This window comes from Sorex araneus, chromosome 9, assembly GCF_027595985.1.
Source record: "Sorex araneus isolate mSorAra2 chromosome 9, mSorAra2.pri, whole genome shotgun sequence".
Classification (NCBI taxonomy): domain Eukaryota; kingdom Metazoa; phylum Chordata; class Mammalia; order Eulipotyphla; family Soricidae; genus Sorex; species Sorex araneus.
Window position 1 is genome coordinate 9822323 of NC_073310.1, and position 27744 is coordinate 9850066.

Below are 27744 nucleotides of genomic sequence, written 5' to 3' on the forward strand. Positions count from 1 at the left end.
TGTTGAGGGGGTAAAAGGGAATCCTGCCACTTCTGGAGCTCCATCTAAGCCACGGAAAATTCTGGGGACCTCCAGTGTTCAAGCAAGAGATGAGGCCTCGCCAGGGCTCCCATCTGTGGCTAGGTCCTTGATTACAGGGAGAACGGGCTTTCGAGTCCAATAGAGTTTGCGGAGCAGCTGCACCCGGGCATTTGCACAGCCCATAACCATAACCACGCGCTTTTACCTATTCCGATTTCCTTCTCCCGAAGGGGGCGAGTCCCTAGTAAACTACAGCCCCAGAGCCCCTGCCAGCTGGCTTTCTGATGAGCTCAGCTGGTAGGAAGTGCCAAGGGGAAGCTGGAGAGAGGGCGGGGTGCCAGGTATTCATCCCCCACCCCTTGCTCACTCAGCTCCTGATGGCGTCTCCAGCTGAAACGCTTGTTTTTGCCATGAGTCCATCTTCTGCCAGGCAGCCCGATGCCAGGCCTCTGGAGGCCCACCCTTGGCTTAGTCCCTCCAAGGTTGGAGATGGTAAAAAAAAAAAATGCCCCTGTTGGGGCTGGAGCAATAGCACAGCGGGGAGGGTGTTTGCCTTGCATGCGGCCACCCAAGTTCAATTCCCAGCATCCCGTATGGTCCCCTGAGCACCGCCAGGAGTGATTCCTGAGTGCAGAGCCAGGAGTAACCCCTGAGCATCGCCAGGTGTGACCCAAAAAGCAAAAACAACAACAAAGATGCTTCAGTAATGTCTTGCTTGTCTTTTTTTCGGCTCTCCCCACATATGGCTGCTCTCCCCGCCCCGTATTAACTTCCCTCTGTTGAACTATGTGCATGGAGTCTCCTCTGCCTGATGCAATATGTTAAAAACAAGAACAACAACTATGAAATGATATCATTCCAGACTACTTAGATTACTCAACTCAAAACTATCATTTTTCTTATTGATAGAATTAGAATGGTTCTACAAATATGGGGAACGTTATTGTTAGACAATATCTGCACGATATTTAAAATCGGGGAAAAGGGTAACTACGGTAAAAAAAAAATGATCTACCTATAATTTAAGCACCCAGAGATAAAATATCCATTATCCATTTATTTTATTTGCCTACAACTTTTTATGGCATTCTACACATATTTTGGCATAAATACAATAGTTTAGAACATAATCTATATCTTACTGCACACATTTCTAGAAAAATGTCTCTGGGTATAAATTGCAAAACCTCTATTCGGTAATGTGAATTTTCATTTGAATTATTTATGTGAAGGGGAAAATGCCCTGCTGTACTCAGGGGCTATTCCTAACTCTGTAGTCAAGAGTAATTCCTGGTCATTCTCGTGGGACCGTAGGTGGTGATGGGGTAGGTCAGCAGGATGCAAGGCAGGTGCCTTAACCTCTGTACTCTCTCTCTCTCTCTCTCTCTCTCTCTCTCTCTCTCTCTCTCTCTCTCTCTAGCCCCACTGAATTTTTGTTTGGTTTTGGTTTGGGGTCACATCTGGTAGTGCTCAGGGATTACTCCTGGCATTGTGCTTAGGGAACTATACGCAGTGCTGGGAGTCAAATCAAGGTGGGCTGCATGCAAAGCAAGCACCTTAACCCCTGTATCCTTTCTCTGGTCTTAGGAAATTACTCTAAATACTTTCCATGCCAGTATGTAGGTGTCTGTAGAATCACTAAGCAGAACATTCAAAGGCATCACACACCACTGTTCAGAGACACTGTGATTTATGTTCCCACTTCCTACTGTGGGTGGTTTGGTGTTTGTCGCTGTTATTCATGCTACTGTGATAGACATTCTCGTGGACAAATTTTGTCATCATTGCTGCATAATATAGTTCGATAGAAGTGGAATTGCGGGGGCAAGGGGATAAGGGGTTTTGCTGGATGGGGGGAGCAGGGGTGTTTGTATTTGTTTTGTGAGATGAACAATATCCCTTTGTGTCAAGTCGGAGACTCAGTTTAGCTTTGCTGTGATAAATTGTTCAACACCACTGCCAGGCAATACAAATGTACTCTTTCACGATGCTGTGAATCCCTTCTGCATGAGTGAATCTGGAGGAGGAGGGAATTCTTTAATTGTGGATGAAATCACCTTTGCTTCATCAGGAAGATGAGACGAGAGACATTCAAGAGAATGACGGGTACACAACTGTGACTCTAAGGCGGAGGATTTCGGTTTTTTTTAATTTATTTTTTTTTTTTAATTGAATCACCATGTTGAAAGTTACAAAGCTTTCAGGCTTAAGTCTCAGTTACATAATGCTCGAACACCCATCCTTTCACCAGCGCACATATTCCACCACCAAGAACCACAGTAAACCTCTCCCCCACCCCACCCCCGCCCCCTAGCCCCCCACCCCGCCTGTGTAGTTGATAAATTTCACTTTACTTTCTCTTTACTTTGATTACATACAAACAAAATAACTCACTATTATTGTTTGGAGTTTCCCCCCCCCCCCAGAGTCGGACCTGCTGGAAAGGAAGCATTTGATAATTTGTTTTCCATTGCTGAGAATGAGGAGATACGAGGTCGTGTGGCCATAGTAGCAGCCGTTTTCAATGACAATGTTTTGAAGTATTTGTTCCTTCTTTGTGCATATGTGTTTTGCTCCCGCTGAATGAAAGTTACTTTTTATTTTGGTGATGCAAGATAGATTTTATTAAGACGTGTTTAAAAAGATGTGAGGGGAGGGAGTTTGTGTTTAGAAAAGAAGAAGAAATAGGCAAGCAAAGAGTTCTAGAGATAAGCAAGCTAGATACACGTTCAAGGGATAACACAGGCTTGAAGATCAAGCCATGAGAACAACCTTCAAGAAAGTTGCATTGCCACAATGCCCAAAAGGAGAGAGAGAGAGAGAGAGAGAGAGAGAGAGAGAGAGAGAGAGAGAGAGAGGGAGGGGGGGGAAAGAGGGGGGAGAGAAAGAGAGAGAGGGAGAGGGAGAGGGAGAGAAGAAAAGTGCCTGCCAAAGAGGCGGGCAAGGAGTAGGGGGTGGCAGATTCGGGGAGGGAACCTGGGGACACTGGTGCTTGGAAATGCACGTGGGTGAAGTGATGGGTTTTGGAATACTGTATGACTGAAATCCAGTGACTTTGCAATGCTCTAAAAATATATAAAATAATACTAGCACAGCGGGTAGGGTGTTTGCCTTGCACGCGGCCGACCCAGGTTCGAATCCCAGCATCCCATATGGTCCCCTGAGCACCGGCAGGAGTATTCCTGAGTGCAGAACCAGGAGTAACCCCTGTGCATTGCCGGGTGTGACCCAAAAAGCAAAAAATAAATAAATAAAATAAAATAATAATTATAAATTTTTTAATTAAAAATAAATTAAGTGTTGGGGCCAGAGCGATAGCACAGCGGGTAAGGGTGTTTGCCTTGCACACGGCCAACCCGAGTTCATTCCCCGGCACCCCATATGGTTCCCCAGGCACCGCCAGGAGTAATTCCTGAGTGCAGAGCCAGGAGTAACCCCTGAGCATCGCTGGGTGTGACCCAAAAGGCAAAAAAAGTAAAAATCAATCAATAAATAAATAAAAATAAATAAATTAAGTGTTAAAAGAACAAAAGAATGTTGCATTGGTTCCCCAGGAGAGTATTATAGAAGTGCTCAATGCAGAGAGGGAATCGGAAAGAAAGGCAACCTCTGTGACCAGCAGTTGACCTCATTGACCTTCACTGCTTTCCCCACCTCAGTGCTACTTACTGTCACTGCAAAATGCACCCACAAGGAGGTCACGTGGGCATGAGCTCCTAAGAGAGAAAGAGGAGGGAAAAAAAAGAACTAAAATAGTTCTTGATCTCTTGGCTGTCATGGCACAATCAAGTTTTACCATAAAACACAATTCAGATTAAAACAGTCTTTGGTCAGTGACAGAACTTCACTGTTAATAGGGTTTTGGTTTTTGCCTTTTGTGGGTCTTTTTTTTTGTCTTTTTTAAAATGGAGTGTGTTGCTGTCTCTAATTTTTTCATATGACTGCAGAACTTGGAAATGCTGTGGCTGTTATTGATGTGTAGCTACCTGCTATTGGTCTTTATATATATATATACATATATATATATAATTTGAATATTTGGAAACTTTACCTGTGCTGTCAATTTTGAAAAAAGTATTTGAGTTCTACCATTTTGAGCTGGCATTGTACAGAAATTCACAGCCGTATTGGTCTAGAAACGGGGAGCATCAATCTCTCTTTCCATTTGTACAGGGGGAAAACACTGTATTAAATATATAAGGTCGTACCTACGTGGGCTTGATTACAGAAACTAATATTCTCTTTTAAAAATCAATAATCCTGGGGGCTGGAGCGATAGCACAGCGGGTAGGGCGTTTGCCTTGCATGCGGCCAACCCGGGTTCGATCCCCGGCATCCCATATGGTCCCCCGAGCACCGCCAGGGGTAATTCCTGAGTGCAGAGCCAGGAATAACCCCTGTGCATCGCCGGGTGTGACCCAAAAACAAACAAATAAATAAATAAATAAATAAATAAATAAAAAATCAATAATCCTGGGGTGAGGTTGACAACAGCAACTCAAATTCAAGTTTGTTTAAAAGAACAAGGGAAAGGTGGAGAGTGTAAGTTATGGCAAGATCTGGTCAGTGCGCCAGACACCCGGAAACCAGCTCATTTTTAACACCCCTCTCTGCCTTCCCCCCACATCTTCCGTTGCACACTGACTCCCAGGGGCATTCAGCCGTTCCCATGGGTCTCTGCATCTCTATTCAGAGTCAGGGAGGACTGAAATCTTCTCTGCCAGGGGACCCTTAGACTTCTTTGTAGGAAGCAAAGAATCCCTGACTGCGGCTGGAGCAACAGCACAGCGGATAGGGCGTTTGCCTTGAACGCGGCTGTCCCGGGTTCGAATCCCAGCATCCCATATGGTCCCCTGAGCACCGCCAGGGGTAATTCCTGAGTGCAGAGCCAGGAGTAACCCTGAGCATCGCTGGGTGTGACCCAAAAAGCAAAGCAAAAAAAAAAAAAAAGGGAGAATCCCTGACTATGGTCTGCTTGCATCTCACTGGCCCAAACGGGGTCACATGACCAGCCCCTGCCCAATCTCTGTGATGGAACATGAGCTGTGATGTTTGGCCGAATTCAGCCCATGCCCCACTTCTGGCGCCATGAGCATCCCCCTCCAGGTGCAAGTGCTTCATGGGAGAGAAGCTGAAAGCCTCGGTGAAGTGGGAAGCTCGTGTCAGGATGGAGGGTGAAGGGACACTGCGGGTGCAAAGGAAAGCAAAGATTCCTTGGTGCAAAAGTTTTAAGGAGGGGCTGGAGCGATAGCACAGCAGGTAAGGGTTTGCCTTGCACGTGGCCGGCCCGGGTTCGATTCCCAGCATCCCATATGGTCCCCGGAGCACTGCCAGGAGTGATTCCTGAGTGCAGAGCCAGGAGTAACCCCTGTGCATTGCTGGGTGTGATCCAAAAAGCAAAAAAAAAAAAAAGTTTTAAGGACATAATCCCAGGGATGTGTCTCTCCATCCACTTTTCTCATCTCTCAAGATGAAAGCTGATGGGTTTGACAGTCATTTTCAGCTCAAGGTTGAAACACCCTGACGGACTGAGATGAGTAATCACTATGACCTATTAGTAATAACTCATTAGTAATAACAGCTAAGAAATCAAGTGCATAGAGATCTTCCTCACGGTGGGTGCCATCCCAATACAGCCAACCTAAGTGGAAACGATCATTAGGTCCCTTAAAATGTGTTTTAAAAATCTAACCTACAGAGCACCCTAGCTCAGTCCAGCATGCTTGAAGTGTACTCAGAACACTCCCACTGCACCCCCCCCCTGGGGCATTGTACCACATATTGCCAGCCCAGCGAAAGGTCAAAATTCCAAATCCAAGGGCCTTTCATTTCAGTACTGTCAGAAAGCCAACATTTTTTTGTGGGGGAGGGGCATGCCCAACGGTGCTCAGAAATTACTCCTGGCTCTGAGCTCAGGAATTTTTCCTGGAGGTGCTCTAGGGACCTTATGGGATGTTAAGGATCAAACTTGGGTCAGCCACGTGCAAGGCAGGCACCCTATAAGCTGTACTATTGCTCTGGCCCCTAGTCAAAATGTTTATTTTTTTTATTTTTAGAGCATTACAAAGCCACTCATGATTGAATTTCAGTCATATGGTATTCCAACACGCATCCATCTACCAGTCTCTGTCTCTCTCTGTCTCTCTCTGTCTCTCTGTCTCTCTCTTTCTGTCTCCATATCTCTCACTCTATCCCTTTGGGTATTGTAGTCCGCAATATTGATACTGAAAGGTTATCAAGAATATCCCTTACCTACCTTTAACCCTTGGATCTTGTCAAGCGTGATCATTCCCAGCTACTATTGTCATTGTGTTCTCTTCTCTCTCACCTACCCTCAGCGCCCCCCCCCCACACACACACACACTTGACCATTGACCGGCCCTCCTAAGTCCTTAAGTCGGGAACCTCCCATGTACTATTTCAATGTTTCATAACTAGTTGAGCTTGACCAAGTGTATGCCCAGTGGGTAAGTGCTTTGGAAAGGGAACACAGACTGCATCGTTACCTGGCGAGGGACATGGACTCGGTGTCCTCACAGGAAACTAGGGGAGAATCCATCTTTTCCCTCCCATACAGACCCCACCCTCGAGCCTCATCTTTTAACACACAGAAGCTGGTGCTGCAATGCCAGTGGTCCATGCCCAGGTCAACAGGCCAAACAGACTCACTCCATATCAAAGAGCTGCAGCCGCAGGCAGCCTTGCCTGATGCATCTTCAGAGCAAGAGGGTGATGAGACCCACCAGCCGAGGAAACGCCAGGCTCCACACACTCGTGCACCGTTTGGTCTCTGCTTGCTCACCCTGCCCCTTCTCGCTCTGCCTTTCACAAACACTCAACCCAACGCTACCAACCGGCCTTCCTCAACCTTCACCTGGCCATTGATTTTTCTAGAAGGTGTCTCTCCATCTGTCATGTAGCTCCTGTATATTTGTGTCAGGGTAATAGGAGCGTATGCTAAGAAAAATAATTAAAAATATGTCCTCCTCTCACCGCTGACAAGAATCACTGCCTTGGGGGTGGGGGTGGGGGACATTGCCCCTCATATCTTTTGATCCGCATACCTCCTCTCAGAACACTTTAGAAAAAAATTACAGAATCGTGCTATACATATTACTCTGCCAGGCCAGCAAGCAAACTCAGGGCCTCACAAGTACTCTCTCACTGAACTGCAGTCCTGACCTGACTTTATGGATTGCTTTGCCTTCTCAAAGCACCCGGGCATCTTTGTAAATCAATAACACACTTCCCATCACTGTGTTGTCACATTTCATCAGCGCCCTGCGCATTACTGTTTAGATGTGCTATTCTTGAATGCCTTCTTTTGGGGGAAGGGGATGGTGGCTGGGTCACACCTAGTAATGTTCAGAGGTCACGCCTGGCCCTGTGGGTCACTCCTAGCAGTGCTTAGGGGAACCATATATATAGTGCCGGGGATTGAACTGGGGTCTGCACACAAGACAAGCACATCAACTCCTAATGCAGCCCCTGGGGTGAGCCTCATTATCTCTGTATCCCAGCAGGAATTCTATCTGGGGGAAAGGGGCAGCAGGGAAACAGATGACACCTTAGATCCCAGCGCACACGCCCTTCAGAAAGGTCACCCAACACATTGCCCACCCCACCCTCCCCCACACACACAGCTTCTTCTGAAGGTGCCCTTTATCCTTGAAATTTCTTGACATTCCCTTGAATTTTGCTTAATTTTTTTGAGGGCACATTCCTGGAGCTGCTCCAAGGACCATAGGTAGTTCCAGGGATCAAACTGGCATTGACAGCTTTACCCCTGGATTGTCTCTTGGCCTTTTCATTTTTTAATTTTATTTATTTATTTTGTTATCAAATGGGTAACTGAGAAAAATGACTCTTGTGGTCAAGTTTTGTTCATTTCACTCCTACTTTATGATGACTTGGCCTCAACCTCGAGTAAATCACCTACATTTGCACAAGACTTCCCAAGTTAAGCCTAGTGAGGCCTGGCCTAGGGCTAGACAAGGCAAATAACTCTAGGAAAGAGAAAGGAAAACCCATGAGCAATTACGCATAAAGTCTTATTCTGAGGGCAGTGGAGGGGGGAGAAAGCCCAATAACACTTGGGTATGGACCCGGCTCAGCCCTTCACACCAGCTGCCCACACCAGGAATACGGTCACACTATTATTGGTTACGTCTTTACATTACTTTGGGTATAATACTAAACAAAAGCCCCCATGTAACCATCACTTGCTGCGAGTCCAGAGTCTGGCAGTTCATTTGTTACGACAGCAAGATCATCATTCTAGGGCCGCTCATGCTCACTGCTCTTCTCTTGCGTCACTTCTTTGGGGCCCGAGACTCCTCTGGGTACCACCTGTAACCGTTACGCTAACAATTCTTCTTTCTCCTTTTGATTCCCCATCAGACCACAGACAAGCCGATGACAAACATCCGGTATTTGGACCAGGAAATAATAAACCTCAAAAAAGACCTGAAACGAAGCCGGTGAGTGAGCCATCGGGAAGGAAGCAGGCTTTGGGCGCTGCCTCGCCAAGTCCCTGCATCCCCCACCCACGAGAGGAAGCAGTAGACTTATAGGTGGGGGATGCTCATAGACGAGGACCCATTTCTTGGTTGGACTTTTCCTGAGTCTCTGTGATCAACTGACTCCCCAGTCTGGCGCCAGCTTGTTCTGCATGGACTGGCCTCAGTTTCCCTTCCCTGTCTCGCTCAAGGGCATTCCTATCTGCTCCAGACCTCTTCCCCCTTCCTTTGAGGGGTCTTTCCAAGCAGTACCCCAAGGTTCTGGGGACCACTCCCCAGGATTGTCAGCTGGGCCAGAGCCTCAGTGCTAGGGTCTGAGTTTGTGGTGCTGTTTGGGCATCCAGCTAGGGCACGTGCGCCCTGAGTCAGGAACTGCCCCCCTGGCCTCCAGAAGTCTTCCCTTTTGACTCCACCCTCACGGCCTGGCAGCCAAGAGCCAACCACACAGTCTCACACACTGTCCCTGAGACCTGTTTTCGGGGAAACTGGAGCCATTTCTTCACCTCCCTGAGACTTGGTGTTCTTATCTGAGAATAAATAGAGACTTATATGAGGTGCTTAGAGGGTCTGGGTAAAACAATCCCTAGAAAGTGCTCCCCGGATGCCCTGGGTGGGAAGTGTGACCAAGGTCATTGCATCCTTCCACCACCACCACCACCACCCGCCCTCACCCCCCACCCCCCATTAGCCCTACCAATCACTTTCTCCGTTACATCTCAAGCAAGTTGACGTCTAGCGCCACCTTTTTGGACTCACTTCTCAGTAAACACAAAACTGCCGGGAGAGGGGAATGCAGGCAGTAGGGAAGGTTCCATGGGTCGTGGGGATGCTTCGCGGCTGGGGGGAACTTAAACACACACTAGCCAGCAGAAATGCCACATGAGCCTTACACAGATGTGTAAATATTGGGCTAACCTCATCTCCTGCCCCCTCCCCAGAAAAGCACCAAGAAACAGGTGAGAACAGTTTTAAGGGCTTCTCCGCACCCTTCCTTAGGAGCTGATCTTGTTGGAATGAACAGGCAGAACCTAGGCATGGTTTGGGGGCTCCCTGGGGCTCCATCCCTGGCCTTGGTGTTCACATATATTAGCTGTGGTGCTCGCTGGGGGGGTCACACACACTTGAGCTGCAGCACGCACACATGCCTGGCCACGCACTGCAGATCACACACTCTGTTGGGGTTCTGAGACTGCTGTGTCACAGGGACTGAACCATGCTCATGTGGGTGGCACTAGAGGTCAGAGAAAAGGTGACTGTGCAGTGGGATCAGAGGTGAGACTTAGGACACAGAGGCGGGGCCGGAGCGATAGCACAGCGGGTAGGGCATTTTCCTTGCACGCAGCCGACCTGGGTTCGATCCCCGGCAACCCATATGGTCTCCCAAGCACCACCAGGAGTAATTCCTGAGTGCAAAGCCAGGAGTAAGCCCTGAGCATCGCTGGGTGTGACCCAAAAAGCAAAAAAAAAAAAAAAAAGGACACAGAGGCATGTGTCTGTCGTGGGCACCCCCGATCAGGACAGACCTGGCTCTCCCGGTGGTGACTCCAGGATGCGTGTTATCAGCCTTGAGGCTTGAGGACCCGAACTCAGAGCCCCAACAGTGCATACCCGGAGCTCCAATGCCTGGAAGCAGTGCCTGGCATCTCCTCGCACTGCTAACAGCTGCTCACTGCAGGCACTGCGGGTCCTGGCTCGACCTGCATCAGCAGCAGGTGCCAAGGCTTTACCCAAGCAGTAGTGACCCAGCTTGGAGGCAGAGCCAACTGTGAAGCTTTCAGGACAGGTGGGCATGTGTGGTAGTACATGTGGGTAGGACTCTTGCCTTGCACATGGCTGACCTGGGTTTGATCCCCAGAACCCCATACGGAGCACAAGCCTACCAGGAGTGATCTCTGAGCACAGAGCTAGTAGCCCCCCCTCAGCACTGCCTGGTGTGGCCCAAACACACACATACACACACACACACACACACACACATACACACACATAGCAGCGATGTTTGAAAAATAAACTAACAATGAAAGCCATTGTGTTCAAACGAAAGAAACAGATCATCCAAACTCACCACTCCCTAATAATTTTGCACACATTACTGTTGCTGTGATTACTTCTTCTTATTATGGTTATTTCCGCTTGTACTGCATTGTACTGTATTTTTTTGTATACAATATTGGATCTGGAAAGCTACCCCCAAGTTCTTTCCCATGCCACACTCGTTGGCATCATATTGGCAGCTCCAAGTCAACCAAGGTGGAAGAACCCATCTTAGAAATTAGCACAAGCTTACAACACTGTGCTGCCCTGGAAGGGATTTTCCCTCTCTACCTTGTCTTTCTGCGTGGAAGATGGCGGCGGCGGCAATACCCACGTGGCGAGAGCCACCTCCTAAGACTCCCAACCCAGAGGTATGAGTTTGCAGTGACGTGGCTCGTAGGCGATCATGGGATGGGGGGCATTACCAGCATGCCCTCGGCCCAGATAAGATCCGGAACTGCCGTGCCCAAAACGGACCCTCTGCTCCTAAAGACTATGATCTGAGAGGTCTTCTAACCCATTTTGGCACCCAGAGTGGCTTCTTACAGAAATGCAGCTAGACTGTGAACTGAGCTAAAATATCAGAAATCCAAAACCGAGCTCATAGAGTCTTCATTCTCAGCAATGGAAAACAAATTATTAAATGATGCCTTTTCAGCAGGCCTGATTGTTGGGGGGAAATTCCAAACAATAATAGTGAGTTCTCTATTGAAATATTGAATGTATTCAAAGTATAGAGAGAATAAAGTGAAGATCATTAGCTACTCAGGTGGGAGGTGCGGGAGACGGGTATTTTGGGGTTCTCGGTGGTGGAACATGTGCACTGGTGAAGGGATGGGGGTTCAATCATTACATGACTGAAACTTAAACCTGAAAGCTCTGTATTTTTTTTCACGGTGATTCAATAAAATTAATTAATTAATTAATTAATTAAAAATTTAAAAAAAGAAATTAGCACAAGCTACAGATTTGGGCTTACTTCTTCCTCCCCAAGCCCCAGAAAAGGTTTCATGGCCAACACATCCTTGGGGACATGCTACCCTAAATGACCAAGACCAAGGGTATCAGGGTGGCCAAGTGATTGAAGGCGCTTGACTCAATTTCCTCTTCTCCAAATGACCAAGACTGAACCTCTTGCCAATCTGGACCAGAGGGGCCTGGTGACAGGTGATAAAGACTGTGACCTTTCCTGCCACCTGTGAGTGGACCAGGTGAGCCTATGACCCCTTCCCAGTGCATATGCCAGGGGTCAGAAACCAGCTAGAAAAATTACATCCTGGGGCTGGAGCGATAGCACAGTGGGTAGGGCGTTTGCCTTGCACGCGGCCAACCCAGGTTTGATTCCCAGCATCCCATATGGTCCCCTGAGTAATGCCCCAGGGTAATTCCTGAGTGCAGAGCCAGGAGTAAGCCCTGAGCATCACCAGGTGTGACCCAAAAAGCAAATAAATAAATAAATAAATAAAAATAGAAAAATTACATCCTTACAGATGGATTTAGCCTGTCCACGGGCTGGGCAGGGTGGAGAATGCAGTAAAATAAAATAAAATAAAAGCCGGACAGAAAGCCACACACAACGTTCTATCTGGTCATACTCCCGCATCCCTCTGATATTGAACAAATCAGCCACTCCCCTTCAAAGGACACAGTCTGCTCTCCAGGGGAGATCGCATAAGGCCATGCAAGCCCCACCCCAAAGGGCCAGTGTCCCTGAGGCCAAGACGACGACGGTTTCTCGGCCACTTGCTGCCCCTCAAATCCACTTCACCTCCTATTAGACTTGCCCACCTTGAGCAAACACCTTGACTCTCTCCTCGACTTTTATTTAATATTTCAGCCCTCTTAGAATGTAATCGCACCATCCCTGGTTTCACAGCCAATTTAACACGATGCTAAGAAGAATAAAAACCTCACGGCTTATCCCCCTCGCCTGCTCCGCCAGATGTTCAGTGGCGCTAAGCACCAGGCTTCACCCGCTCTCACTGAGTTTCCTCCTCGCGGACGTCGGCGGTCGTGGCAGCTGCGCGTGCCCACCATCGGGCCGACTCTTGCAGCCAAGGACATTATTTTCCTCCCAAGCTGCTGACGCTTTGATTTTTTTTTTTTTTGCCGATGTTTTTAAGGAAAATAAACACCTCTGCGAGTGAAACAGCTGAAAATGGAACCCGAAGCCACAATCCACCTGTAGCAGCAGTGAGTCGGGTGCAGACCACGGCAAATACACAGTGACGAATTAACCCGCCTCCCTGGCAGACCCCCCGCCCCAACACACACAACTGAGTAGAGATTGTGCCAGCCTGTCTGAGGTCAGAGATGCTGCTTTGCAGCTGAAGTCGGGCAAGTAGGAATCACAAAGGTGGCTTGGGAGCCTGGCATGAGGTTACCCCTCTGGGCTTCTCCTTAGTCCCCAGTGCTCTCCCAGTTCTTTTCCAAAGATACTTACTGACTCTCTGTGTGATGACCCACATACACCAGGCATGGGGACCTACACTGGAGAAACACGGCAGTGAATGCACAGACAGACTTCCTGTCCTCGGTGAAAACGAGACAGTGAGAGGGGTGGGATTTGGGGTACGTTGGCTCTGTATCGGGAAGAATGGAGAAGAAGATGCTGGAGACCGTCCGGTGAAGGGGAACAAAAGCTGCTTCTTTGGCTCAGGTGGTCGAAGGAGAAGCCTCTGTCCTGCCAAGAGGGAACCCTGGGCCGAAGACCTGAGAGGGAGAAAGACCCCTTTCCCCCACCCCCTGCCTGCATGGAGCTGGGGAGGTGGGCAAAGACGGGGAGTCTCCGTGGACAAACGGATGCTCAAGCGTGGGAGGAAGCGGGACATGACGGGGAAGCAGGAAGAAGGCCAAGGGGGCGGGAGGTGGGAGCGGCGTGAAAGAAATGGATGGAGCTAGAGAGATGGAGATGGACAAGAGAAGGATCTTGCCAGGCCTGGAGCCTTGCGGTCACGGTCAATGTTCAACTGGCCGTCTCAAGAGCGGTGAAAACCGAGCGGAAACCTCTGAGCAGTAAGACGCGATCTGACTTTTAGAAGAACTTTCCCTGAGTGGCAGAGAGAGCAGCAGGAAAGCTGTGGTGAGCCAGGCCACGGGCTTGGAGCCAACGGCAAAAGATGGGGGATCTGTTTGGAGGTAGAGACACAGGGCTGGCTGGTGTGTTACACACCGGAAACAGGAACTGGGCAGGAGGATGGCCTGCTTCCATCACTGCCTCCCCCACCGGGTGTGAGCTCTGCCATGGTACTGAGCCCTGTATCATGTCCACTGGGGCTTGGTACTTGAGTCAGAGTGAGGAAGCTGAAGGTGTCGGGGAAGACTGGCTCTGTGTACGGATACTCTAAATACGGAGGGATCAGAGGGGAGTAAGGAGGGGTCAGAGGGAAGAGAGAGGACAGACAGATGGAGCTGGAGGGCAGGGCATCCCCAGCAGCAAAGCCCCCAATGCTTAATCTGACTCTCTCTCTAAACTCCTGCTCTCGGGACCCTGATATTCTGGGGGAAATCTCCTCTCTGTGAGGTGCCTAATCTAGAGTTCCAGGAGGTTTTCCTCTCCTTTATCACTGTCCCCTGCCATATGTACTCTTAAAATACTCTTGGGGGGGAGGAGGGGAGGTGGAGCTCCCATATAGTGCTCGGGGATCCATCGATTCTCAGCCAACTTGTTTGATGGTTGAATATGAGGACCCAAGAATGCAGAGAACTGCCCTGTCAATCTAGGGGACTGGTGGGGCTTGGGGAACCATAGGTAGCTCCCCGGGGTCAAACCTGGGTCAGCCCCATGCAAGGCCTCAGCCACTGTCCTATTTCCCTGGCACCCTTTTACAATTCTATTGGCGGGGAGCGGCTTGCTTGCCGGTCCTGGAGGCTATCTAAAATGCTTCCTTGGTTTGTCGAGACAGAGGATTTAACAGGAAATATAATACTTTCATCTTCTCAGCCTATTTCTTTAGCTGCACTTTGTAAATTAAGAGTAATGAGGGATGTTCACTTTGAAGTGGGCTAATGTCTGAGCTGGTAGGTGGAGTGTGTTTCTCTCATTCTAAAACCAGAAACGAAATCAAAGCAGCCAGCAATTCAATAAAAAGCTAGGTCCAGGATGACAGCTTGTGGCATATGGGACCCCTCTGCCATGCCTCTATCTCGTGCCTGCCAAGGAGACATCACTAATGGGCCACTGCATTCTTCTCATTTGAACCCAGACTTGGCCTCCAACTCTCCCCACCCAGCACTCCAAGCAATCACCGCCATTTGTTAGGGATGTAACTTATCTGTCGTCTCTAAGTTAGGACACTCAGACAGAGACTTTGGTATCTATAATTGACACCTGTAAAGTCAACTTCAGGAGGAAGATTCTCACCCAGATCCCTTCTTGAAGAAGGTTGTTTTTATTATTATTATTATTATTATTATTATTATTATTATTATTATTGAATCACATTGAGATACAATTATAAGCTTTCATGTTTGAGTTTCGGTCATCACTGTATCACTCTCATCCCATTGTTCATCAATTTGCTCGAGCGGGCACCAGTAACTTCATTGTGAGACTTGTTACTGTTTTTGGCATATCTAATTTGCCAGGCTCTGCTGTGCGGGCAAGATACTCTCAGTAGCTTGTCGGGCTCTCCGAGAGGGGTGGAGGAATCAAACCCTGGTCGGCCAAATGTAAGGCTAACACCCTACCCACTGTGCTATCGCTCCAGCCCCCGAGTTTCAGTCATACAATGATCAAACACCCATCTCTCCACCAGTGCACATTATCCACCACCAATGTCCCCAGTGTCCCCCCCTTTCTAATCCTCCCTCTGCCTCCATGGCAGACAATTTCCCCCATACTCTCTCTACTTTGGGGCATTATGGTCTGCAATACAGATACTGAGAGGTATCTGCAAACAGATACTGTTTGGTCCTGTATTTACTTTCACACACATCTCCCATCCTGACGATTCCTCCAACCATCATGGACTTAGTGATTCCTTCTTCATTCCAGTGCCTGAGAAGGCTAATTTTAATGGTTCAATTTAGGTCATTGAAAAACCTTACTATAGACCTCAAACATTGACTAGCTGTCATCAGTACCTTTCCCCCCTCATGATTCAATCACCAGGACCTCCACCTCAAGAGTCTCTGGCCTAGAACATCATCCTCTGAAAGTTCAAGCCCAATTCTTCCCACTGTCCCTTGTCACATGTGACCTGCTTCAAAATCCAAGAACTGTGGAAGATCATGGACTTGCAATCTGGATACCCCCTGGGATGCAGACAAAATTGAGCGCTTCTGAATTTCACCCTACGGACCACTCAAAGATGATCTTCACCTTCCCCTGCCCCCCACATCCCGTATCCCTCATCCCCACCCACCCTGCAGTCAGTGGACAGGTATTCACGCATCCCTGACATGTTCCATAAAGGCAGACAAAGCACTCTCCTGTCCTCAGCCCGGAACTGATAAACACAGCCACACATTCAAAGGGCGGGTCACTGCTGCGGGCAGGAAGGAAAAATTATCTGGCTTCAGTTAATTGCATTTTTATCATCTTGAATGTGACCCAGAGGCCTTCCTTGTTTTTTTGGGTTGTTGTTTTGTTTCCTGGTGTCTCCGTGGGTCTTTGACACCTCTCACTAACTAGAGTTCCAGGACAAGTTTTCTCTGTTTCCCTTGCTCCAGTCTCCATGGAGGGCAAATTCTTTTCCTTGTGGCCAGGACAGAGAAGCGTTCATTTTGTCTGCATCCCAGGGGGTGTCCAGATTCCAAATCCCGGACAAGACAACATGAGAAATGAGTTTAACCCAGAAGACCCCACTCTCCAGGGGGCGCAACAAAACAGCCCCAATCCCTGGACCCATCATTACCTAAGGTTGTACACACATGTTTTCAAACTCCTTTCCCTGTGATAGAGCATGAGCCGTCCATTCTGCTGACTCTGTTTCTTTTTTTTTTTTTTTAATTTTTTTATTGAGTCACCATGTGGAAATTTACAAAGTTTTCAGGCTTAAGTCTCAGTTATGCAATGCTCGAACACCTATCCCTTCACCAGTGCACATATTCCACCACCAAGAATCCCCGTATAGCTCCACCCTCACCCCCACACCCCTAGCCCCCCCACGCCCCTAACCCCCCCGCCCCTAGCCCCCCCCCCGCCTGTGTAACTACTAAATTTCACTTTACTTTCACATTGATTGCATTCAATATTTCAACAAAACTCACTATTATTGTTTGGAGAGTCTCTCCCCTAAAGTCAGACCTGCTGAAAAGGAAGCATTAGATAATTTGTTTTCCACTGCTGAGAATGAAGAGGTATGTGACTCTGTTTCTTATCCATAATACGGGATATATAGGACTAGCAAGATCTCCTTTACACGGGTGTGGGGGGTTATGAGGTCACGTGTTAGGTGGAAGAAGGCATGAGGAGACCCAACAAAGAGAGTTGCTGAGTTGGTTTGGGTTCGGGTTTTGATGTTTGAGCCACAACACCCATGGGTCCGCAGGAACTACTCCCAGCTCTGTGCTCCGGCAGAGCTCCAGGGCTTTTGCTCAGGCCTCCCCGGCGCATGCGCTCAGAGAGAGTCACGGTTTCATCTTAGTTGCTGTGAGCCAATCAAAAAAGGTTTGTGAGCCATGATAAAGCAGATGAGCATCTAAGACAAGGAGACAGAGTCCTACCCCTTACCGGCAAGTGGCCGTAGGCTGACCATTTTGCCCCTCTCAAGCCTCAGTCTGGGGCCCGAATTTCAGATCCCCAGTGGCGGAGAGACCAGATCCGCACAGGATAACGCAAAAGCAAAGGAACCTTACTGCTGGCTCGAGCTAGGGTCCGAGTCTCACCCAACACAGTGGAGTCTTGACAAGGACCCGGACTCCAAATCACAAGAGGTTTATACAGGTTTCAAAGTTAAGCAAGCACTGTGGCAACAGTGGTCAGGCAAGAGTGGTCAGGCAACAGTTAAACAGTCGTTTGCAGTCACGGTAACAGTTCATGGTTACATAAGCTACTCATTCTTTTTTTTTTTTTGGCTTTTTGGGTCACACCCAGCGATGCTCAGGGGTTATTCCTGGCTTTGCACTCAGGAATTACTCCTGGCGGTGCTTGGGGGACCATATGGGATGCCAGGGATCAAACCCAGGTCGGCCGCGTGCAAGGCAAATGCCCTACCCGCTGTGCTATCGCTCCGGCCCCAAAGCTACTCATTCTTTAAGGTGAACAAAAGACAATTTCTGGAGCATGGTGATTGATCGAGCCCACTTGCGGGGCCCAGGAACTCTCCAGGTGGGTTCAGGTTGGCTAGTCACACATGGTTTAATTTCTGGGAAACAGAATCTGTTTCAGTTCCAGGAACTGAACCTGAGGCCTCCCTGACTTTTCTCATTTCTGCGGGCCTGTTTATGGCGTCGGTTTCGCCCTTACCCTGTCGGGTGCAAGAGGACCAGACTGTGAGCCTCCGACTGATCAAAGATGGGTGGGAATTCTGGGCCCTGCATTTCCTCTGGTCTCACCTCTGTTCTCAGAGCACCCAAGGAGCTAACACTCTGAGCCCTCACGCCCGCTAGATCTCATGGCAATGAACAAGTTACTCAACCTCTCTGATCTCCAAAGTCAAGGTTGCAAAAGGAGCTTTCACCGGGCAGCGGTGAGAAAGGCAATGAATTAGTTCACGGGAAAGCACTTAGAACACCACGTGGCCAGGGGCCAGGGGGAATGTTCCATGGGTGGAAGCTGAGTGCATTACTGCATCATTTGCATTCCCTGAGTGACTGTAACTCTCTTACACTATGATGAGCTCATGGGTTTCTCCCTGTCCCCAGTCAGAACTACAGGCAGAGCTCAACCCTTAAAGTGCCCCCCACAAGTCACACCAGATCCCTAATTTTGATTCCTAAGGCTGGATGCTTTAGGGACAGTTGGAGCAAATGTAACACAGGTAAGGGTGGGGGAGGGGGGAATGGAAATTTAATAAGCAGGAGATGTACCAGGGCGACTGCAAGTAGTGGGTTTCTATATTAATCTGAAAGCTCTTCTAACGGGATTGTTGGAACAAGACATTACTCTAATGGACGTGACCACGGGCTGTACGATAAAACGCTAATACACCGTTTAGAGTAGATGGTGCATGCATTAGGCCCTGCCATCTTTTTTTTAACTTTTTGCTGAAGTATCACATAATACAGGAAAGCACACAAATCATAAAGCATATAGCTCAATAAACTTAATGTAAGGAACATGCATCAGGAAGGAATACTGACAATTCTCCTCACCCCCATCCCACCCCACCCCCAAGAAAACCTCCTTAGACCCTCGTACAGTTACCTCCTTCCCCAAAGAAAATCTGAAAATCTAAGCTGACTTCTACAAGTTTGATTTCTTCTCTCCTCTTCTTAACTTTGCCTAAATGAAGTTGGACACTTTGAAAGAACTTTCTAGTTTTCACCCAGCCTTATGGTTCTGTGTTTCCTCCATCTTATTGGACTTTGTCCCTCCCATTTCTGTGTAGTGTGAAAACAGCTCAGTCCATCCATTTTAGTCTTGATGGACAAAGGGTGGTATCCTCTTTGCAACTACACTGAGTATTCTTATGCATGCATTTTGCTAACCCTGTGTGTGTGTGTGTGTGTGTTTTTCTCTTGGGGATATGCCCCAGAGTGCCGTGGTTGGCTATTGTTTACACAATGCTCAGTTTTCATGCCTGCTGACAATTTCCCCGCCCATACATCTTAAAGAGGTTTAAACATACACCAGTAGGGCAATCAAGAAAAATTAGAATGTCTACATAAGTTGATATAATAACAAATAGACTCACACACAATTATATCACCCAGGGATAACCTCTTTACATTTTAGCATGTCAGCTTTCAATATTTTTCTATCTATACCTCCACAATTTTTGCTAAAAAACTTTTTGCATCTACCATTTGGTAAGCTATGTTTTTGTTTAGCAATACGTTATGGGCATCTTTTATGTAAACAATGCACCTGTAGAACTTCAGCTTTTTAACTTCTTAGAATAGAAATATTCAAATATCCATCAAGACAGAATAATAAAATGAACTTCAGAGCATCCAATGAAGACTGATAAGACCATTATTATCCATTCATATTCAGTCTTATTTCATTTACACAACAACCTCCCCAGCTGTTTGGAAACACTCATCATTTCCTGGGTAAATGTTAAACTCTCTAGAAAACTTCTAAAAAACTATAACCACAATCATGTTATCACATCTTTAAAAGAGACACAATTCTTTAGTATTAAATATCTACTCAAACACAACCTCCCTGTTTTGTGGCTGTATAATATTCCATAGAAAATTGCAATCTAACTTATGGAGCCAATTTCCTACCTTTGAAATCTATGTGAACCTCCCATAGATGAAGGCTGGTTGCTTTTTATTTGTTCTGTTATATTCATAATACTTAGCTCACATCTGTGAAGTGGCATCATTTCATAGTTTAGTTCCTTGGGTTAAATCCCTAAAATTTTACGATACTTGTACCCTGGCTGTCGTTCCCTTAGACTCTTGGTCGCTGGAAACGAAAATGAACTTTTCCTAGAAGACATGAGAAAAGAGCAAGAAAAAAAATATGAGAAGACAAAAATAGCCCAGAAATAAATCTCTGCCCTTTTCACATTAGCATAGTCCTCATTACCAATAGGCAGCTCAAGGAAAGCAGCAGGAAAACCTGGTGTTTGTGAAATAACACTTTCTCACCAGCACCACCCAGCTGAGCCTCAGACAGAGTACGTCTGCGTCAGCGAGCTCAGCCCTTTCATTCCCTGGACTCTTCCCAGAAAATCTTGGTCCCACTCAGCATTGTCTTGAATCCCGGCCCCTCCATAACTTATGATTTGGACGGTTTTCACTTAGATGATCTTACAGTGGCTTGAACCTGTTCGCCCTTTCAAGACAGCTGAAAACTTGCATTTTTCCTGAAAAGATTTTATTGCCCTTGTCCGTGCCTTTGTCTGGGTCTTGTCTACAATATTAACTGGCATTTCACAGCCACAATTTCACTTCAAAGTAAAATAAAATAAGAGCGTATTAAAAAGCCAGAAGCACCAGAAGCTTGCCAAGCTCATCTCCAAACACCTGTCGATCGGGCAATATTGGGCATGCCAGCCCGGAACTCACCTGGCAGCCCACTGAGAAGAAAGCGACTGTCATTTGTCCAACTCACGACCTACATGCGAGCAAAACAGTAATAATCATAAAGAAGCAGGCCATTGGAACCTGTCATTCTCAAGTTAATAGAGTAAGTAGAGTTCAATAGGTACTTATTCTCTGCCTCACAGCTATATCCACCAAGGGTCTCAGAACCCCAAAAAGCGTCTTTAAAACCCACTTCCCCAGCTCCTACGTAATAAAGTCATGCACAATAGACCACATCACGGCCTTTGGGTGTATACACATCTACACCCTGCACACACTGAAGAATGTGGGCATGTGACCCAATGTGATGAAGCTCGGAGGCCTCACCGGTGGGCGGAGGCTGGTGCTCGCATCCACCTGGCAGAGTAATTAGTGAGTTAGGATGCTGCTGGGCACAGAACAACAACCGTGCCCACCAATCTTCCCAATCACTGGTGTTTTTACCTCATTCCAACTGCCTGGTGAGATTTAGCCCAGGACGCCTTTCAGAACACTCTGGAAGATAAAATGATACAGCCAGTCTTGGCTCTTAACATTCCTGATGCCCTTTGCCCTTTCTATTACTTTTTCTGTAACTGGAGCCAACCACTGGAACCCACAAGGGAAGACTGGCTAAGAGCAGCACCAGCCTAGGACCTACCTCGGTACCCATAGCCCCATCCCGGAGGGAGGATGACTTGACTCCCATCAGGACCCTTTCTTCTGCAATATGAATGGGGGAGTCAAATTCAAGTCAGGCCTCTTTTATTTTTCCAGTTATATTCACAGGAAATCTCATCTTTCTCTATAGGAACTTCAACTCTCCACTCCCACCCACTCCACCCCTTGAATTTTCTGATAAACTGAATTTGAGGTGGGGGGGTTGGAGACAGGGAATTTCCCATATAGAGAGGTGAAGGTAAGTTTTGTCCTCGTGGTCATTGCTTCTCCCTTACACCAGGTGTCGCTGGAGAGTATGGGTCCTCTGAGCTCTTAAAGACCTCTCTGGCCCTCCTTCGTGCACCCCTCACTGATCCATGCCATCATAGCTCTTTACAACGCCAGAGGTGCTTTCCCCAGAGACACTCAGTCTTACTTACGGGTGGTTTGCCTCTTGGGCCTCCAAGATTCCTACTCAGTTGGAGGAAAACTCTCCTATGTCAAATCGAAAAGGTTTCCTGGCTCTCTTTATGCCAAACACTTTACAGGGAGAACTTAATTTTCCTCCCCCCGCCCCGAGGAACCCAGGTACATTACATCAGTATCAGTCACCTCAGTCGGTGGACGATGATAAGGAAAGAAATGCTTCCCCACAGCCACACCTGGTCATTGCCCCTCCAGATGAAGAGGTGTCCTGGGACATTTGGTCTTGGACATTTTCGTGGCAATATTTTCTTTTTTTTTCAAATATAATTTTATTTTTTTAATTGATAGTTTATTTTTAATTAGTGAGTCAACGTGAGGGTACAGTTACAGATTTATACATTTTTGTGCTCATGTTTCTCCCTTACAAAGTTTGATAACCCATCCCTTCACCAGTGCCCATTCTCCACCACCAGTAAACCCAACATCCCTCCCCCCCTCCCCAGTCCCGTCTCCCCCCACCCCACACTGCCACTATGGCAGGGTATTCCCTTTTGTTCTCTCTCTCTGATTAGGTTCGTGGCAATATTTTCCACGAAGGCCCTCCAGTTTCCAAAAGAAACATCACAGGCTCAATTTTCTGCCTTAGGCTGTAAACTTCAGGACAATTAAATTGAAGAGCTCGGCAAGAGTTGGGAATGACGCTTCCATGCATCCACTTGGTTGGGTTGGGGGCAGGTGGTTGGGGGCGGGGGTGGGGGCAGGGGGCGACTCTCTGCTGCTTACCTACCAAGCCTACCAACCCAGTTGAAAATAACCTACATCTTGGCCCACTGCCCATTGGCCTGAGAGTTTAGCTTTAGGAATTGTTCTAGCTTAAATCAGCTCCAAACGCGTGTTTGCTGACAGCGTGTAGGTGCAGAGTTCAAAAAAACCATCAGGGTATTATTTTTTCAAGCCAAGTATTAAGACAGAAAAACCTGTTCAGGAGTCCTTGAATGAAGCCAGACTCAGACAATTAACTAAAAAGGGTATCTGCTTCTCCACCCCCTGCACTGAGATGGACCAAAATGTGCATGAACTTAAAAAAAAAAAAGGAGGAGGAAGAGGAGGAGGAGAAGGAGGGGGAGGAGGAGAAGGAGGAGGAGGAGGAGGGGGAGGGGGAGGAGGAGGAGGAGGGGGAGGGGAGGAGGAGGAGAAGGAGAAGGAGGAGGAGGGGAGGGAGAAGGAGAAGGAGGAGGAGGAGGAGGAGGAGAAGAAGAAGAAGAAGAAGAAGAAGAAGAAGAAGAAGAAGAAGAAGAAGAAGAAGAAGAAGAAGAAGAAGAAGAAGAAGAAGAAGAAGAAGAAGAAGAAGAAGAAGAAGATGATGATGATGATGATGATGATGATGATGATGCAGCCACCACCTTTGCATTCCCATGAACCTCTGTTAAAGATTGTTGTTATAAATGGTGCTGGCACAATTGGACAACCACATGCAAAAAAATGGGTTTAGACCTTGACCTGACACCATGCACAAAAGTCAGATCAAAATGGATTAAAGACCTCAACATTAGACCACAAACCATAAGGTACATTGAAGACAAGGTCGGCGAAACCCTCCACGATATTGAAGATAAAGGTATCTTCAAAGGTGACACGGAACTAAGCAATCTAGTAAAAACAGAGATCAACAAATGGGACTACATTAAACTAAAAAGCTTCTGCACCGCAAGAGATACAGTGACCAGAATACAAAGACTATCCACAGAATGGGAAAGGATATTTACACAATACCCATCAGATAAGGGGTTGATATCAATGGTATATAAAGCACTGGTTGAGCTCTACAAGAAGAAAACATCCAACCCCATCAATAAATGGGGCAAAGAAATGAACAGAAACTTTACCAAGGAAGAAATACGAATGGCCAAAAGGCACATGAAAAAGTGCTCTACATCACTAATCATCAGAGAGATGCAGATCAAAACAACCATGAGATACCACCTCACACCACAGAGACTAGCACACATCCAAAAGAACAAAAGCAACCGCTGTTGGAGAGGATGTGGGGAGAAAGGGACCCTTCTTCACTGCTGGTGGGAATGCCGACTGGTTCAGCCCTTCTGGAAAACAATTTGGACGACTCTCAAAAAATTAGATATTGAATTCCCATTTGACCCAGCAATACCACTGCTGGGAATATATCCCAGAGAGGCAAAAAAGTACAATCGAAACAACATCTGCACATGTATGTTCATCGCAGCACTGTTTACAATAGCCAGAATCTGGAAAAAACCCGAATGCCCCAGAACGGATGACTGGTTGAGGAAACTTTGGTACATCTATACAATGGAATACTATACAGCTGTTAGAAAAAAGGAAATCAAGAATTTTGTAGTTAAGTGGATGGGCATGAAAAGTTTCATGCTGAGTGAAATGAGTCAGAAAGAGAGAGACAGACATAGAAAGACTGCACTCATCTATGGTATATAGAATATCAGAGTGGGAGACTAATACCCAAGAACTGTAGAAATAAGTACCAGGAGGTTGACCCCATGGCTTCTCGGCTGGCCTCACGTTCCGGGGAAAGGGCAACTCAGAGAAGCGATCACCAACTACATTGTAGTTGAAGGCCATGTGGGGGAAGGGAGTTGCGGGCTGAATGAGGGCTAGAGACTGAGCACAGCGGCCACTCAACACCTTTATTGCAAACCACAACAGCTAATTAGAGAGAGAGAACAGAAGGGAATGCCTTGCCACAGTGGCAGGGTGGGGTTGGGGGGAGATGGGATTGGGGAGGGTGGGAGGGACACTGGGTTTACGGGTGGTGGAGAATGGGCACTGGTGAAGGGATGGGTTCCCAAACTTTGTATGAGGGAAGTATAAGCACAAAAGTGTATAAATCTGTAACTGTACCCTCACGGTGATTCTCTAATTAAAAATAAATAAATTAAAAAAAAAATAAATAAAAAATAAAAAAAGTTAAAAAAAAAAAAAGATTGTTGTTATCGGGGCTGGAGCGATAGCACAGCGGGTAGGGCATTTGCCTTGCACGCGGCCGACCCCGGTTCTAATTCCAGCATCCCATATGGTCCCCTGAGCACCGCCAGGGGTAATTCCTGAGTGAAGAGCCAGGAGTAACCCCTGTGCATCGCCGGGTGTGACCCAAAAACAAAACAAAACAAAAGATTGTTGTTATCTAGGCATCAGGTAGAGGAGCCACGCAAATGGGCACAGAATATATTCAGAGCTGGGCTGTCCCTTTGCTTGATTTTAGCATGGTGTCATGCTCCAGAATGGCACCAAACACCACTTACAGAATACGTAAAATGAGTGATGCCCCAGGGTGGTTCAACAAAGCAGACTTTAATCAGATGTCCTATTAAGATAAAAATAAGAGCTAGAGTTGGGGATAGAGACTCGCTGGCCACATTACTGGCAAATGGATGGATTTCTGGTGGTTTGCCGACCAGCGAGGACAGCATGGAAAGGCACACATTCATCCACAATCCCTCTCATCCTTTGCATTCACACTAATGGGAAGTGCTTGTTCTAGAAGGAGGAGTAGGAAGTGATGGAGCAGAACGGAGAAAGCGACCCAGGAAAGGTCACTTCAAGCCCTTGTAAGCATCAGGACCTGCAAACCTAGTGACAGTGAACTGAAATGGCCCTTGGGGTCAGAGGGTGGGGTCTAGGCTGCCGTCCCCACAGGCATCCTCGCCCCCGCCCCCCGCCCTCCCCCCGGGAGATGCCTGCATCAAGGGGAGTCGCTATCGGTACGAGACAACTGCTGCTCTTCTGGAGGAAGAAAAGCCTGCCCAGCGTCCACAATCGGCTCTCTGTGCATGGCAATTAGGGAGCTTTCTGGAAGGCTGCGGAGCTCGGTTTCCAGGCAACTGCCACCAGGAGTGCTGAACCCCGTCCACCTCGCGCTGAGTCTAATGTGCCTCTTCCTGCCCTTCTCCCCGCCGCCTTCTCATCTCCGTACCCCCTCTGATTGCGAGCACGTTGTGGGCGCTGGGGAAGGGGCCCAACAATCTGGAGCACAAGCTTTGCATGGCGTGAGACCCAGGTTCCTGCTCGGGCACCTCCAGGTCCCCGGGCACTGTGGGGAGTGAGGCCTGGCCCGCAAAACCAGACACACCAACAAAGGATTTAGAAGCAAGTTGTGACTTGGGTGGGAGGGCTGCAGAAACAGGGGCGAACGTCCTGGGAAGGACACAGCGGGTGGAGAGTCATTCCCCATCCACCCCTTCACCCCACTGCATTATTTCCAGAGCCCTATTTGGGTGCAGTGCATGAACCTCTCCTGTTCCCTGTTCCTATTTAATTTCAGCATTTGAAATGCTGAAACGTGAGGGTTTCCTGGTTGGGTTCAAAGACAAGGACTGTCTCTGGGCTGCTCCGGGGACCCAGCCAAGGTTTCCGAGTTGCACCTGCCGTCAAGGGGCCCCATTTGATGAAGAGCATGGGCGGAGGGGAGGCTTGCACCAGCCAATCAGTGAGCGGTGCTCAGTTCTTGAAAACAGGAGAGCAGGATGGCGTCAGCGTGGAGATGGAAGGGAATGTGCTGTGGATGGGAAATGCCAGGGCCCCTGGTAGAGCTTTAGGTCACCTCTGGCTTGGCATAAGGTACCTCTACTCTCTGAACCTCTGGAGGGCTTGGGGCTGTCCCCAAAGCAAATACTTTTTACCACCAAATACTCCGTCTGGCTTTCGATGCTGGTCAGGACGAGGATTCCCAAGGTCCCCAGGCCAAGCAGGAGACCTCAGGCCCACCCGATGCCAATGACGGTACAAATTCTCCCAAGGCCCAAGATGGAAACCAAATCTTTTCCATTTGGAGCTTTTCTTCAGCCTGGATCTGCACTGTAATCATAGCAGATGTTCAGTAAAGAAGTCGGGGGGGGGGGGGAGGAAAAAAAAAAGGAGCGAAATGAATTATGTTCAGAAGTGGGCAGGATACAGGCCATAGGCTGGCAAGCAGCGTAGGGGCTTAGATTCAATTAAATACTTGCTGACAATTTGTGAATCGGGAAAGTGCTGCCAGTTTCACAGATAGTTAAGAATAGAACCAGCCACCCACAGGAAATCCAATAATTAACATAACCTCGTTCTTGGGTTAGTTACTTTATTTTCTCTACTGAATCAACTAGCCTTTTTCGTAAGTTGGTGATTAAAATAATATTAAGTTCCCACTCTGTGCTAGGGAATGTGGAAGGGAGGCAGTGATGAGCATGCTCTAGTTTATTATTTCAAAGAATTTTGTTTCTCGAAATTAGTTTAACCCAAACTCTAATGCTGCTTTGCGATAAATTGAGTGGTTAATTTTTTTAAAATCTTCATTTCACTCATTTATGAGTGTACCCCACATTGAGGAGGGGATTTTCTTTTCTAACTGTTGCCCTGGCAATTGGCAGTAGTGGGATTCAGTAGTCAGGACCAATTCTTTCTCTTTCTAAGGCAGTTTTGAACATCTAAGTTTGAATTATGTCCACTGGGTGGATGGGAGATTTTTGAAGATTTCTTTTATTGTCTTTTCCTTCCTTTTTCATCATTCACAAGTCAGATAAGACAAACATCAAATAATGGACCAAGAAGGCTGGCACATGCCTGGGTACCAGTCTCGACTCTGCTCCCCACCCTCATCTTGAAAACCTGGCCTCAGTGGTTGAGCATCTCCGTGTGGCCCTTTGCTGAGTGTGAGAAGGGGCTAAGAATGTGACTGTCGGCCTTGGAGGAGCATATGAAGACACTAGACAAGGGTCGCTGTCATACTTGTGCTCAGCGATCACCCTAAGGTGATTCTGGTTTTTTGTTTGTTCTTGTTTTTGTTTTTGAGTCATACCCGGCGATGCACAGGGGTTACTCCTAGCTCTGCACTCAGGAATCACCCCTGGCGGCGCTCAGGGGACCATATGGGATGCTGGGAATCGAACCCGGGTCAACTGCGTGCAAGGCAAACGCCCTACCCGCT

At 47.7% G+C, this 27744-nt stretch overlaps 1 protein-coding gene across 1 annotated transcript in view; it reads left to right on the forward strand.

Annotated features, from left to right (window-relative positions):
* The window catches only part of CCDC60 (coiled-coil domain containing 60), a 166361-nt gene that overhangs the window by 62261 nt on the left and 76356 nt on the right, over positions 1-27744 (forward strand). Inside the window, 1 exon segment of the mRNA XM_055147096.1 lies at positions 8422-8501. Within this exon segment, the coding sequence (XP_055003071.1) occupies positions 8422-8501 (80 nt within the window).